General features: G+C 32.9%; 1 protein-coding gene across 3 annotated transcripts in view; it reads left to right on the top strand.

Moving 5' to 3' along the window:
• The window catches only part of TFPI (tissue factor pathway inhibitor), a 103,701-nt gene that overhangs the window by 68,361 nt on the left and 19,177 nt on the right, over positions 1-16,163 (top strand). For all 3 annotated transcript variants that reach the window (XM_082397611.1, XM_082397613.1, XM_082397612.1), the window contains exons 3-6: positions 2,027-2,224; positions 8,649-8,693; positions 15,021-15,197; positions 15,899-15,994. In XM_082397611.1, the coding sequence (XP_082253737.1) occupies positions 2,027-2,224; positions 8,649-8,693; positions 15,021-15,197; positions 15,899-15,994 (516 nt within the window). The remainder of the gene's footprint in view (positions 1-2,026; positions 2,225-8,648; positions 8,694-15,020; positions 15,198-15,898; positions 15,995-16,163) is intronic.

Here is a 16,163-nt window from a genome sequence, read left to right on the forward strand (position 1 = left end):
TTCTAATATAGGATTCATGTAAGAAATACAATAAAATATGAATGGTAAAAATGAGTAACTAGATAATAATTAGTAAAATACATTACTCAAAGTTAATTCTTAGTGTTTTCTTTAGGAAATTGCTATAAAATCATTACCTGCTTTCATCACTGAAACCATTTGTAATTTTTATAAAGTGAAGTTTAGAAAAATTTATTGAGTGGAAATTGTAAAATTAAATCTATGTGCTTGACTTAAATGCCAATTAAGGAATCTCAGTCACACAGATCTGTGACAATATCACTCAGTTATTAAGAAGGTGAGCAGTATCTGGTATAAAACTATCTGAGGGTCAATTCTGAAGCCATCACTTATGATGTGAACTGAACAATTGATTTTTGCAGTGCTCCTTTATAATCTGTAAAGTGGAGATAATAATGCCTAATTCAGAAGGTTGTTGTGATCGTTAAATAATATAATTGCGAAATGTCTGGAGCACAGTACTCAGTAAACGTTAGCTGTTACTACCAGGACAACTGCTACAACTATGGTGTAATATCCTTTGTTTGTGGTGCACTGCCACCACCTGGTGGCACCATTACTAAATAGCAGGTTGAAAATAGGATGGTATATCCTTAATACAGAAAATGTAAAATAAAAGATTTGGCATGATGGTAAGGAATATCAAATATATGAAAAGTCAAAAATGTGGGAATAATCAATGAGAAAGAATCTGATATAAATTATTGATTTATAAGACATAGTTTCCCTAAGTATACAGTATTTGGCAACTCAGGTAAAGCTGTCTGTGTTCTACAAGTGGTCTATATTAAAGGTGCCTGTCTGAAGCACTGCTTCAATGACTTGGTGTCTGTAGAGTTCTAAAGTAACATTAACTTGGGAATCAAGACCATCATATTGTATGAGAAGTGCTATAGGAATTTCTGAAATCATGGTATATAGCCATAAGATTTGAAAATGTCAGAGTTTTTATTCCAGCTCATTTCTCAAAATTATTTATGTGACTTCTGAGATTCTAAGATCTGCTCCTAAGATAGGATATTTATAGAACTGATAGGTCAAATTTTTGTCAGCCCTACAAAAATGTATCTAGAGCAGATAAAACATAAAGTGCTAATTCAGTGACACATTGTGGGCCATCTCTCAGTCAGGTGCACCACTTAGGGTCCTTGAAGCTTTCTAACTTCTCACAACTTTTTAACAACTTAGAATGTCATGTATAGAATTATCAATCTTTAAGTAAAGAAAGGAATATAAATAGCATTCACAATCTTGCATAAATGTACTACTCAGAAAATGCTTTCGCTTATTTTTGAATTCAAATTGACAGTTGTAACTTCAGTGATGAAGGGAAAATATATTTTTTTCATGTCAGTTTTTGTTTATATACAGATATATACAATACTCTAAAATGTTATTATATATTATCAATTTCTAGAGAAAAGAAGTACTTGTGTGTATAGTTTAAGAAAATTAATTATTTGTAATTTATAATATTTAACACCTAAATTTTCATAACTAGGGAATGGTTTAATGTAGTATGATATATACATACATGTATGAATATAAATATTCTGTTGCTTTTTTTTCATGAGGATTGGAGTCATGTACCAGCCCTGATATTGTTGCTTTTAAAGAGTTGTTTTATATGTATAAAATGACACAGCTGTGGATTAGGGAGACATCTCTACTTATTTGTAATGTCAACACATCAGTTACCTTATAACTACTACTCAATTCCATATTGGTCAACTGGTACGAGTTTAAGCAACATATGTAACAAGAGTCTAGAAAAAAATATTTGATATTTTTCCTTAAAACTTGGTTAATAATCAACTATTAAAGTTTAATAAAGTTGGTAAGACCTGTCTCATTTGGTGAGTTTATATATTTTATCTAACTTTTTGATAACTTTTCATAGTTTCTTATGTCAGCCTGTTTTATTATTGTTGTACTTCTCCTTAAAATTAAGATGTATTAAAAATGAAATGAAAAGGAATGTTATTCTTTTATTTTTACCTTGTAGATGCTGAGTTGCCACCATTGAAACTTGTACATTCATTTTGTGCATTGAAAGCAGATGATGGCCCATGCAAAGCAATGATAAAGAGATTTTTTTTCAATATTCACACTCAGCAATGTGAAGAATTTATATATGGGGGATGTGAAGGAAATCAGAATCGATTTGAAAGTCTGGAAGAGTGCAAAGAAAAATGTACAAGAGGTAGGTTTCTGGAGACACTTATCACCCAGAAACCTTTAGAGTTATTAGATCTAATCATAGATTTGATAATTTTAGAAAAAAAGTTAAAACTATTTTAACATTCCAAGGAATTTTTTTTTTTAGCTTTAATGTTCAACTACTGTTTTTCATTTTTTTGTATCAGTCATTATAAAATACATTAAGCTTATTGTCCTATACTCTTATCCATAATAAAGAGGAAAGAAAACCCTTAAGTTTGCACAACAGGTTTTATATCTGCAGCAAATTAAGTGTAATTCAGCCTCCTTGGGTAGCTATGAGTTCACAGGAAATAAATTGTTATTCACAGTGACTTAGACTTTCCTTTACCAATACAATGATCTCATAGTTGTTTCCCTGTCAAGATAATGAATTAATCCAATTTGAGGTTTTCAACAGCTACTAATTAGAAAAGTATAGAAATATATATATGAAAGTTAAATCCTTCTCTTTGGAGCCTTGGAATAATGTAGAAAATATCATCCCTGATGACCTATGAAGACCTTACTGAACCCAACTTTTCATAGTTTTACTAAGTTATAAGGTTTAAAAGCACATCACATTCTACTATTAAACTTTATGGAACACTTTTATTCTTTTAATCATGTTAAAACAACTTTTTTTTTTGCAAATTCTACAAATTACAATGTTTCATGTGGTTTTCTCTCTTTAGACTGAGATAAATTCCAAACAATTACTGGTCAAAATTTTGAATGTTTTTATCTCAGTTTTATTCTTCTGAATTGAGAGCTACTTGAGAGATAGAAAATCCTGAGTTGTCTTTATTTCTGCAGTATCTAGTCCCAAATTTCTCCACTGCATGTTCTTAGAGACAGTTGAATTAAACTGTAGGGCCATAGCGATGGTATCTTTAGTTAACACTGGTGTCTTGTTTTTTGCAAAGCAGGCAGGTCTGCATTTTCACTCTGATAATGCTTTCCTAAGCAGCTTTTACAAAACAACCTTGGCATCATGATGCTCTTGGCCTATGGGAAAATCTCAGTGTGGTAAAAACAGAGAGCTTTTCTCCTCTGTGACTGTTGTTTCTCCAGAGCTGGCAGAAAAGAATTGATGTGAATGAATTTCTTTATCTCAGAGCACTTATTTCCCTCTTTCCTCTCCATAGATGTGCTAGAAATGTTACTAACACAGATTAGGCAGTTCAGTGGTTCTCTGTAGTACCTTTGGTTTTTGTGATTACCTGGTCATTTTCCATTCATCACAGATTTCTATACCCTGCTCTATTCCATACTGGGCCAAGTATCCTTTTGTATTGAGTATCACTCAGGTTCAGCACCTTGGCTAGAGGCCTGGTTGCCTCATTCTTTGTAATCCTCACTTTTTCATGTAGCAGCCTACTTAGTTTCATCAACTGGCCTCTTTCCTGAAATACATATCTATTTATTTAGTTTTTATAATTTACAAATCTTTTATTTAACCATTGTGAAAAGTTACCCTTTTCTTCAGAAATTAATCAAATATAATGATTTTGTTCTTCAGTGAATGTCCTGCTATAATGTTTTCTCAAACATCATTCCTGCCTACCATAACTATATGTCTTTTGCCCCCATCTCCTCATTATCTCTTCAAAAGTCATTGATATTACTGTTTAAATATCTGAATGTTTTATATAGTAAGCTACTGTTAAGGATATAGCTGACATAGAAGAATTACTAAGCTTTTAAAAAATCACCTAAGGAGAAAATTCCGTCTTCAGCTATGATGCAGTAACTGGAGCTGAACTTTCTCTCCTAATGTAAATAACTAGAAAACTGGGCAAAATATATGAATCAGCTGTTTACAGACATTGATCAAAAAGGCAGTGTAGGATTGTGATCTCTGAGAGATGGGAAACACGTGAGGTGAACCCTCCAGTCTCCCCAGCAATCTGCATGAAGGCACTTCAGACCACAGTTAAAGGAGGGAGATACCAGCGCAGCATGGTGGTCTCCATGGTGGAGGATGTGGAGATTGGAGACTGGTAGACTGAGGTGGCTGGGTTTTGAGGGACAATACATGAGAGAGAATGGACATATGTAGAGAAAAAGCTAAAAAATCTGGATAAGGGTCCCTTTGAGTTTGTCACTGAATAATAAAACTGCATGCACTTGGTGAAATCCCATGAGTTTGAGAAAGTAATTACAGGGATTTGTAAGTGGAACAATTCCCAGAGCTCCCACATGACTAGGAGAAATTTTAACATTTAATTTAGTACTAGGACTAAATTAGACCTAGAGTAAAAGCTACTTTAACCTTGCCATAGTGAAGCTTAAACCAAGCCTTAAAAGTTCCAGATGATCCACAAGTAACTTAACTACTTGCCAGAAGGCACTTCTCTAATGGAAGATGGTAAAACATTCTTTAACGGAAGACAATAAAATCCAGCAGCCAACAGCATAATATTCAAAAATATCTATAATCCCCCCTGCCCAGAATACTAAACGTTGGAAGAAGCAGCAAACTGTGATCCATAATTAGGAAAAAAGTGCTCAATTCAAACAGAGAAATGACAGAGGTGATGAAATTAGTAGACAAGGACTTTAAAATAGCTATTATAAATATGGTAAAGGATTTAAAGAAAACATGAACATAATAAGGAGAAAATGGAATATATAAAAGAGAACTAAATGGAACTTCTAAACCTGAAAAATTCAGTATATAAAATAAGAAATTTTCCAGATGTACTTAAAGCAGATTAGACATTACAGAAGAAAAGGTCAGTAAACTTAAAGACAGAGCAATAGTAACTGTTCAAGATGAAGGACAGTGAGGATAAAAAAAGGCTAAACAAGCAAACAAAAAAGAATATAGCCCAATAACCCATGACAGGAAATCAAGAAGTCTATCAAAATGTGTAACTGGAGTCCTGGCGGTTGGGGCAGAAGATATGTGAACAAAAAAATGGCAAAGAATTATCCACATTTGATGAAAACTGTAACTCGTAGAACCAAGAACATTGACAAAATCAAAAAAAAAAAAAAAGAATAAATACAAAGAAAAAGAAGTCCACACAAATGAATATAATAATCAAATTGCTGAAAATTGTGGATAAAAAGTAAATCGAAAAAAATGAGGAAAATGATACATGAGGAAATGAAGAGCAAAAGAATCCCCAAGTTCCCATAAAGAAACAATTCACAAGAGAAGAAAATGGAACATCTTCTTTAAAGGGCTAAAGGAAAAAATAAATTGCCAATTAGTAATCTAGATCTATTAAAACTACCTTATAATGGAGATAAACACTTTTTCAGATTAACAATATCTGAGAAAATGTATTGCTAGCAGACTTGCACTGTAATAGTAAAGGATTTAAAAGTAAAGCACACAGGAAAGGAGGGGGGAACAGATGAGATTACTGTTGTAAGGTTCTGATACTACAGATGAAAGTGGTATAAATTACTTGAAGCCAAATTGTCATGAATTAAAGATGCATATTAAAATTACATTAAATTTTAATGGTATAATCACTCCAATTAAAAGGTATATAGTAGACAATATAAAAAAATCACGAACTAAGTACATGTTGTCTGCAGGAAAGACGTTTTAAAAATACAGACACAGAGAGGTTAAAAGTGAAAAGATGAAAAAAGATATACCATGCAAGCACAGATCAGAAGAATGATTAGTAAAAGTAGACTATAGGACAAGGAATATCGGCAGGAGAAAGGAAAGATACATTATAGGAATGAGGGCCAATTAATCAAAAAGCCATAATAATCCTCAATGTCTATGTGTATGCCTCAATTACAGAACTGGAAAATTTTCAAAGAAAAAACTGACAGAAGTGAAAGGAGAAATATGATGTATATCTTATATATTAAGCCTTGGGAGCTGAAATTTTGTTTTATTTTGGAGACCTTCGAGAACTATGGCTTGTAAATTACCATACCTGAGAATAAAGTCAAGCCAGATATTTCAGAGAATAGGAACTAAGGATGTGTTTAGTTTGACATGTATGCTCAGCTGTCCTTTTGCATGTAAAGATGTTTTATCAGTTGTTTCCAAATATGTATAATCTTGCATGATGTATTCACCTATGTAATAATAGAGACATGGTAACAAAGTTAATAAGGTAGAAAAAATTAAAATATAGTTTGTAAAATGGTTTCTAAACACATGGCTTTCAAAATGTCTGTCTTTTGGTTTAGTTGCTTTTTTCCCATAGCCTAAACAAGAACGACATTGTATTTGATTATTATTTTTTGAAAAAATAGGTGTATGTAGTGTGGGAATTAAAGAATTAGATGAAAGAGATCAAATTCCCACTTAGCTTTTTAGCTAGTCAGCCTCTACAGCGACTTTTAAAGGCTCTAGTAGGTATGCTGTTTATATTAATTACTATTTTATTGGTTGGGCTAACTGTGACTTGCGGCTTTTCATGGGGATTTACATGGGAATTTTCTCCACAGGGAATTAAAGAGCATGTAAATACTTTTTCCATTCTCTTTATTTTTAAGTTTATTTTGTGTTTTATTTGTTTGGAATAGTGAAGACTTAGCTAGTAACAAGAATATTCTGTCCATAGAGTCTTTTCCCATCTACTTGGAAAATTTTCTAGGCTGACTTCAACAAATATGAAATATAAAAGTTAGCGTTCAGATTTTACCCTCCCCTTTCCCAACAGAAAACAAAAAGATGAAGAAAGAATAGGGCAAAAAAAAAATTTTTTTTACAATTGTTTAAATGTATCAGGTAATTATGAATTAATTTTGATATTAATTTTAATATTCATAATGAAATATTAAAATGTGAATTCATATACATTGGAGTTCAAGGAATTACTAAAATAAGAATTAGTAAAACATACTCTCATTATTCCTTAAGACATCATTAGTAAGTGTTATGTTCTGCATAAATCTAGGAAAATATGATAACTTGGATAATTTGCTGTAAACCTTATCTATCTTTTCAGACTGTAATTGGCATAAAAATAAATTAAATAGGGTATCCATGATTGTTATTTTCAGAATCCTCAAAGATAATCATTGGTAATTTAAATACATCTAAAATTCGAATGTGCTAAAATACATTATTTGAGTTAGTTTGCATGTATACCAGGTGAACTACTCTGATTTGGGATGAAACCAGAAAGGAACAAGTTCTCTCTTTTAATATTGCATGAATATTGAAATCAAGCATCTCTAGGTTCCTGTTCTGTGGCTATTGTCAGTAGGTAAAACAGAGCAAAAATGATTACTCAGCACTCTAGTCTTATATACTGTTTATATGTATATATTCTTTCCCTGCCTTCATAAATTAAAAATGTAACATAATAATTGTACATTAAAATATTTTAATGTAAGCTTATTATGACAATCCACCATCTAAAAACATTAATGGGGGTTGGTTATTTACAATAAAAAAAAATCAGGTTTTCTTAACATTTAAAATACAATTAGAATTCCACACGTACACACACATACATCTTTTTAAAAAGACTGTTGAATAAAACATAGTAAAGTTCAAAAGGGAGATGAACCACATCACCTTATCATTCATAGACATTTTACTCTCCAAAGAATAACCTGATTGATCACTGGGTGAAAGGGGCATTTCAGCCAACTCATACTCATATTCTCTCTCTTGCCTCTCTCTCTCTCCCTCCCTTTATGTCTCTCTGGCCATACAACTAATAATAAGCTGCCTTGAACAAAGCTTTTTTCTGTAAAACAAATGATTATACAACAAATCAAATATCACTTAGTTTTCCTAATGTTTACGTAAACAAATCAAAATTTTACATAATATATCAATTTGAATTTCATTATCTTTTAAATTAGAATTTAGAATCCATACTTGAAATACCATGGGTCAAAGACAAGTAGCATTCTAGTTCTTAAGTAGAGTAATTCCAATAATTCTATGAGATTAAACCAAAAAATACATCACAGATACCATTTGCTTCATTTCTCCTCTGTAATTGGAAATAATAATGACATTTGTAATTGGATTAAGATAATGAAGCAGAAGAAGGAATGGAGGAAGGAGGTAATTCTGGTTCCTTTCACCCCTACTCCCATTCCTCTACAGAAATGATCTGTTTTTATAGGCAAAATAGGCTGTTTGAATTACTTTCACATTTCACATTATTTTAATAAATAACTTTTAATCATAGATATTTTGAATAGCAAACTTAGTTCACCATGAATTATTATTTTTGTAAATGTGTTAGAAAGTTTTAAAATAGTTTTTGAGACATTATTATCTTAAAATGTAGGTGACTTCATGGTTATACTGTAATAATTTAATTTAATCTTTAGAGAAAATAAGAAATTTATTTATTGACATTCTGTATAAGAATAACTTTAATAGTAATAAACATATCACCCTAGTTTGTTAAATTGAAAGTCATAACATTATATTATAAATTGTGGTAATTGATACATATACACTGTTTTTCTTGCAGATTATCCAAAGAAAACTAGAAGGACAAAGACAACATTGCAAAAAGGTGAATGTTCATTTGTATGCTCCTTAGTAGCATTTACATAAGGCACTTGGCAATTCAATTCTTAGCTTTCCCTGCTATGAGATTCATCATAAATCCATGTTATCTTTGAAATGGTGTTTTGTTTCAGTGGATATAAGGAAAAAGTAGAAATAACATACATGATATTTGGTAAAGGAAGACTTCAAACACTGTGTTTACTCATTCTAACACAGTGTGATATCTGGTATTAGATCAGTGACAATCCACAGCCATGCACATGCTATTTTAACATCCCCCAAATAGCGATTTAGATGTTGCTGTTCTTACTTTAGTTCTCAGATCTCTAATCCTTTCATAATCTCAGCATTATGTGGCTTTAGCAAGTTTCATCCAGTATTACCCTGAATGTATATATGCCTTTGAGTTGTCAACAGTCTGTATGCAAAAATAAGTGGAGATATTTAACAATAAATAATTGCTTTTGTCAACATTATGTAGCATTTGCATATTTTTGATTTTGTGATTTAAATTATTTATAGTTTTTAACTAAAAATAATTACTTTTTGGTGAATATATTATATCAGTACAAGAAAAATGTTACAAGAGATGAAGAAAGACATGCTCCTTTTAATAAAGGTCTAGAAGCTGACTTTGCTCAATTACCATTCACAGCATTTACATTTAAATGAGAAAATATTGAACAAAAAGATCAAATTATTTAACTCAGGACATGAAAAAGCTACATAATTCAAAGTGAATTTTAGTTTTACTAACTTTGATTTAATTGTGTGGGAAAGAGCTGAAAAATTCTATAACTTACTGATAAGCTTAAGACAATCTACTGTCCAGAATTTCAATCAAAATTTATAAAATAAATTCAGCAAAGTTTGTACAAACAACATAAGTAAATGTATTTATTTACAAGTTTTAAAATAACTTTCTATAAATATTGAATTAATTTTTACAAAAGTGTTCAATACTTCAATTAAATGAAATTCTTCTTATCTGTAACATCAAAGAATACAGCATATTTATAAACAGGGGTTTTTTTGTCCATCAAGTAAAAGATGGTATCTTCAACATTTAAACATTAGTATATTTTTTTCAAAAATGTAGATTTAGGAAGAAATTATATGCAGGGGAAATTTACTGGAAAATTATGCTACTTAATTTATATTTAATGATTCAGAATTGAAACATTATTTGATATTATATATGAAAGTTAGAGAATAAAGCTATGGATACTATTCATATGTGTAAAAAATGTTCAGATGCTAAAACCAATCCATAAGGAAGGCCTTTAAGCATATTGATTTGAAGTCAACTTTGTGATATGCTTCCTAACATCACATCAGAACAGTTATAAAGACAATGGGGATTCTTTACAACCCTGTTGGGAGAAAGTTTTGTTTAAGACAATTGCCAAGTATGCAGCCTCAAACAAAAGTTAGTAGTGAAAATCATGTGGTTTGTGGAAGTTGGCATATAGCTTAAAGCCTGCATTCTGGGTTTTAACTGAGCATCAATTTAGAGCAAGGATTGTGTATGCAGATTCAACACGAACGTTAAAACTTTATTTATCTGAGGAATATTGGGAATGAATTTCTTAATTTGTGACCGTAGATATTTTAAACTCTAGGCCTAAGCAGAATTATTTTACAAGTATGCAATTTCAACTCCTAAAATAAATGTATGTCCTAGAATGGGGCCTCATATAAATATGGCAACTTTCAGTTGTATAATTCCTTAATCATATTTTCAGAATAATTTGTTACTGTTTTCTCTTCTTTGTATGCAATATTTTTTACCTACCCCCTTTTGTTAAACATAGAATTCTTATATTATTTGTTAATATGATTTAAAATTTCATAAATACATACTAAGACCTAAACAAATCAAATTAGTGATCAAATGTATTTTTCTTTCTCTTGTAATACAGTATATTTTAAAACTTTTTTAAAACAGCTTTATTGAGATATAATTCACATGCTAAACAGTTCAGCCATTTAAAGTGCACAATTTAATAATTTTAGTATATTTTGTGTTGTGCAACCATCAGCATAATCAATTTTAGAACATTTTTATCAACCCCCCCAAAAAAAACCCTCTGTAATCACTAACAGACACTGCCCCATTTCCTTTGGCTCCCCCAGCCCCAGGCAACCATTAATCCACTTTCTGCATCTATAGATTGGCCTATTCTGGATGTTTCATAAAAATGAAATCATATAATATATGGATATATGGATATATATGGATAATATATGGATTTTTGTGTCTGACTCATTTCACTCAGCATAATGTTGTCAAGGTTCATCCATGTCGTAGCAGATCTCAGTACTTCATTCCTTTTTATGACAGGATAATATTCCATTATATGGATAGACCACATTTTGTTTATCCATTTATCAGATGATAGACATTTGGGTTGTTTCCACCTTTTGGCATTTGGGAATAATGTTGCTAGGTACATTAGGGTTCAAGTTTATTTATTTATTTATTTATTTATTTATTTATTTATTTATTTATGGCTGTGTTGGGTCTTCGTTTGTGTGCGAGGGCTTTCTCTAGTTGTGGCAAGCGGGGGCCACTCTTCATCGCGGTGTGCGGGCCTCTCACTATCGCGGCCTCTCCTGTTGCGGAGCACAGGCTCCAGACGCGCAGGCTCAGCAGTTGTGGCTCACGGGCTTAGCTGCTCCGCGGCACGTGGGATCTTCCCAGACCAGGGCTTGAACCCGCGTCCCCTGCATTGGCAGGCAGACTCCCAACCACTGCGCCACCAGGGAAGCCCAGGGTTCAAGTTTTTGTGTGCACATGTGATTTCATTTCTCTTGGCCTAGACACCTAGGCCTCGGTGTGGTTCTAATAGGCATTCCTTTTAATTTTGAGTGAAGTTGAACATCTTCATGAATTGCCTATTTAAATCCATTGCTTATTTTGCTGTTGGGTTGTTTGAATGTTTCCTATTTGTGATATTGTGATTTATAATAAAGATATAGCTGGTCTTCCTCCTGTTGTTCCTGGCACAGAGCCCCAAAAACCCTTGGAATTTCCTGACTTGAGCCTTAAAGGTGTCTTTTGTTATGTTAATGATGTGACTTCCGGGACAGCTCCTAAGTTGTGGGGGGGGCCGTGCTGGTTGCCAGGGGAGCCAACCCCTTGATAAGAGGGTTGGAACTTTCAATCCCAGCCCCCCTCCACCACCTCGGGGGAGGGGAGAGGGGCTGGAGGTTGCATTCAATCACCAATGGCCAATGATTTAATTATTCATGACTGTGTAATGAAGCCTCCATAAAAACACAAAAGGACGGAGTTCAGGGAACTTCCGGGTTGTTGAACTTGGGGAGATTCGGGAAGAGTGGATGCCTGGAGAGGGAAGCTCCGCCCCTTCCCACATACCTTGCCCTGTGCATCTCCTCCACCTTGCTGTTCCTGAATTATATCCTTTTGTAATAAACTGGTGATCTAGTAAGAAAACTTTTCTGGAGTTCCGTGAGCCAAATTAATCAAACCCAAAGAGGGGTGTGTGGAACCTCAGATTTATGGCCTTGTTGGTCAGAAGCCTGGGGGGCGGGGTGCACCTGAACTTTTTTTTTTTTAACATCTTTATTGGAGTATAATTGCTTTACAATGTTGTGTTAGTTTCTGCTGTATCACAAAGTGAATCAGCTATAGATATACATATATCCCCATATCTCCTCCCTCTTGCGTCTCCCTCCCACCCTCCCTATCCCACCCCCCCTATCCCACCCCTCTAGATGGTCACAAAGCACTGAGCTGATCTCCCTGTGCTATGCAGCTGCTTCCCACTAGCTATCTATTTTACATTTGGTAGTGTATATATGTCCATGCCACTCTCTCACTTTGTCCCAGCTTCCCCTTCCCCCTCCCCGTGTCCTCAAGTCCATTCTCTATGACTGTGTCTTTACTCCTGTCCTGCCCCTAGGTTCTTCAGAACCATTTTTTTTTTTATAGATTCCATATATATGTGTTAGCATACAGTATTTGTTTTTCTCTTTCTGACTTACTTCACTCTGTATGACAGACTCCAGGTCCATCCACCTCACTACAAATAACTCAATCTCTTTCCTTTTTATGGCTGAGTAATATTACATCGTATATATGTGCCACATCTCCTTTATCAATTCATCTGTTGATGGACACTTAGGTTGCTTCCATGTCCTGCCTATTGTAAATAGTGCTGCAGTGAACATTGTTGTACATGACTCTTTTTGAATTATGGTTTCTCAGGGTATATGTCCAGTAGTGGATTGCTGGGTCATATGGTAGTTCTATTTTTAGTTTTTTAAGGAACCTCCATACTGTTCTCCATAGTGGCTGTATCAATTTACATTCCCACCAACAGTGCAAGAGGGTTCCCTTCTCTCCACACCCTCTCCAGCATTTATTGTTTCTAGATTTTTTGATGATGGCCATTCTGACCAGTGTGAGGTGATACCTCATTGTAGTTTTGATTTGCATTTCTCTAATGATTAGTGATGTTGAGCTTCCTTTCATGTGTTTGTTGGCAATCTGTATATCTTTTTTGGAGAAATGTCTATTTAGGTCTTCTACCCATTTTTGCATTGGGTTGTTTGCTTTTTGATACTGAGCATGAGCTGCATGAGCTGCTTATATATTTTAGAGATTAATCCTTTGTCAGTTGCTTCATTTGCAAATATTTTCTCCCATTCTGAGGGTTGTCTTTTGGTCTTGTTTATGGTTTCCTTTGCTGTGCAAAAGCTTTTAAGTTTCATTAGGTCCCATTTGTTTATTTGTGTTTTTATTTCCATTTCTCTAGGAGGTGGGTCAAAAAGGATCTTGCTGTGATTTATGTCATAGAGTGTTCTGCCTATGTTTTCCTCTAAGAGTTTTATAGTGTCTGGCCTTACATTTAGGTCCTTAATCCATTTGAAGTTTATTTTTGTGTATGGTGTTAGGGAGTGTTCTAATTTCATTCTTTTACATGTAGCTGTCCAGTTTTCCCTGCACCACTTATTGAAGAGGCTGTTTTTTCTCCATTGTATATTCTTGCCTCCTTTATCAAAGATAAGGTGTATTATAAAAATATAAAGAAGTAGGATTTTTCCTTGTCCCATATATCAAACTTAACCACAAATTGTTACCATGGGAATAATAGTAACATTCACCTTAAGAAGCAAGAGGCAGTAAACAATGAACAAAATAACTTTCAAATTGGTACTTTGAGAAGTCATAGAAAATAGATATTTTACTCTATATTAAAATAGGATGTTTTATTTAATAAAACAATTTTTTCATAGGGGATTGGTTTTTCTACTCTTGCAGAAATCATTAACATTATTAAATGCATACTGTTTTTATAATAAAACACTCATGAATATTGCTTCCCTGAGATAAATGCAAGATGCTTTAAGATGTGAAATGATGTTACTGTTCATTTTTGCCACTATGGTAATATATAGTTGCAGGGGAAAAAAATGGGGAAATTGGAGCTTTGCCCTAAAAAATTCAAGCCCAATATATCTTGCAATCATCATAATTTTGAAAATAATTTATTGCTTTTCTTTACAGAGTATGCATGTAAACAAGGCTTGTAATGTAGATCACAGTGGTACAACTTTTGTGACAGCTATGTTTAGCCTGGTTTGGAGCACTATCAAAGAATGGGTATTAGACTTTTTCAAAAGCCTCTCCAATCCCTGAACATGTATTTCCTGTCTGCCTCTGCACTATTGGAGTCATTCCAATGCCTGGAAGAAAAATAAGAGACACAGTGGTGGAGGATGTCATACCTAATACAGATATTAATTTCAGCATAAGAATTCAGGAACTTCTAAGTATAGCCATGAAAGCTTCCATACCCCTCAAAGCTTCTCCATTTTTTAAAAATTGAAACCATTCTAATGAAGCAACAAAGTATACTTAAATGAGACTGCACACCTGAAAAATAAGAAATATTTTTAGATCTTTCCTAAATGTTGATACACATAAGCTTAATAAAAATAATTAAACCAAATTTTTGCCATAATATTTTGGACTTCCAAACCAAGGGTAAAAAAACCCAATATCTTTTATTCTCCCAGTTCATGAAAGAGCTGATAGTTAATGCCCTACTAATTTACTATGAGAAATTTAGAATTTGAAATTCCAATAGACACAATGTATGACAACAGTTGTAACTCCCTTATTCTAAATGTCACAGTAGATATAGTATAGTTGTGGATAAAGTTATATTTTACCTTTTATCTTTATCTTTTCATATTTACTCCTTAAATAACTTCAACTTAACCATTTATATTTTTAATTAACATAATTAAGTTATTCACAAAAAGGAATATTGCTTTCTGACATTTTTATAATTTCTAGAAAAGCCAGATTTCTGCTTTTTGGAAGAAGATGCTGGAATCTGTCGAGGCTATATTACTAGGTATTTTTATAACAATCAATCAAAGCAGTGTGAACGCTTCAAGTATGGTGGGTGCCTTGGCAATCTCAACAACTTTGAATCACTGGAAGAATGCAAGGACACCTGTGAGGACACATGTACGTTCATTTCTCATCTCCTTTTACTTCATTTTATAGGCATTCTTTTTAAAATAAGGCATCCTAGAGGATGTTCAGGCTTACCCAGATTTTGTTGCAGCCATGCAAATGAAGATCCACTGTAGTCACTCTTAATCTGATAGAAATTAGTCACCATGTTAGTTTATTTAAGAAACAGAGAATTAAGAAATTTATAGTGGAAATTATTTCCATAGAAATTGTCTTTAGGTTACATTATTTAATTTTCCTTTCTGAGAATACTGTAGTACAATTTAGGCACAAGAGTAGGACTGCTGAAATCCCTTAGGCTTATAACAATTTGAGAGCACGTGGTTCTTTGGAAACTACCACCTAAAATCAGTCAGTTTTATCTGACCCTAAAATTAATTAAAGGAGTGACTTAAACATTAATTGTTACCTTTTTTGTTTTGACAAAGAACTTTGACAAAGTTACTCGTGGAAATATTATCGTATAAGATATATATATAAAGATATAAAGATATATAAAGATATATATATCTTATATATATAAGAGATATAAAGATATATAAAGATTCACTGTTCACTAATTTAACATACCAATGTGAATAAAATTTCTAGACATCTACTTTTCTTAACACAACTTCTGTGCTTTGCTTTATGTGTACAATTATGAGCTTGTGAAAATGTCTTCTATTTTAATTGGCTGTATTTTTTTCCAGTGAATGATTTCCAGGTGGATGATTATAGAACCCAGCTTGGTGCTGTGAATAACGACTCCTTGACTCCCCAGCCTACCAAGGTTCCCAGCTTCTTCGGTAAGACTCTCTTTTATTTTAATTGCTGCCAGAAAAATTTTATCATGGTTACAATAGAAATAGAATGTATATGAGAACTATGCTTTTTAGAAAATTATACTTCTTTTGTTATTTAATAATAGGTGTGTTGAAATACTGAGATTCAAAATTGCTTAAGACCTTTTGTCCC

Source organism: Balaenoptera borealis (assembly GCF_965194805.1).
Source record: "Balaenoptera borealis genome assembly, chromosome: 6".
Lineage (NCBI taxonomy): Eukaryota > Metazoa > Chordata > Mammalia > Artiodactyla > Balaenopteridae > Balaenoptera > Balaenoptera borealis.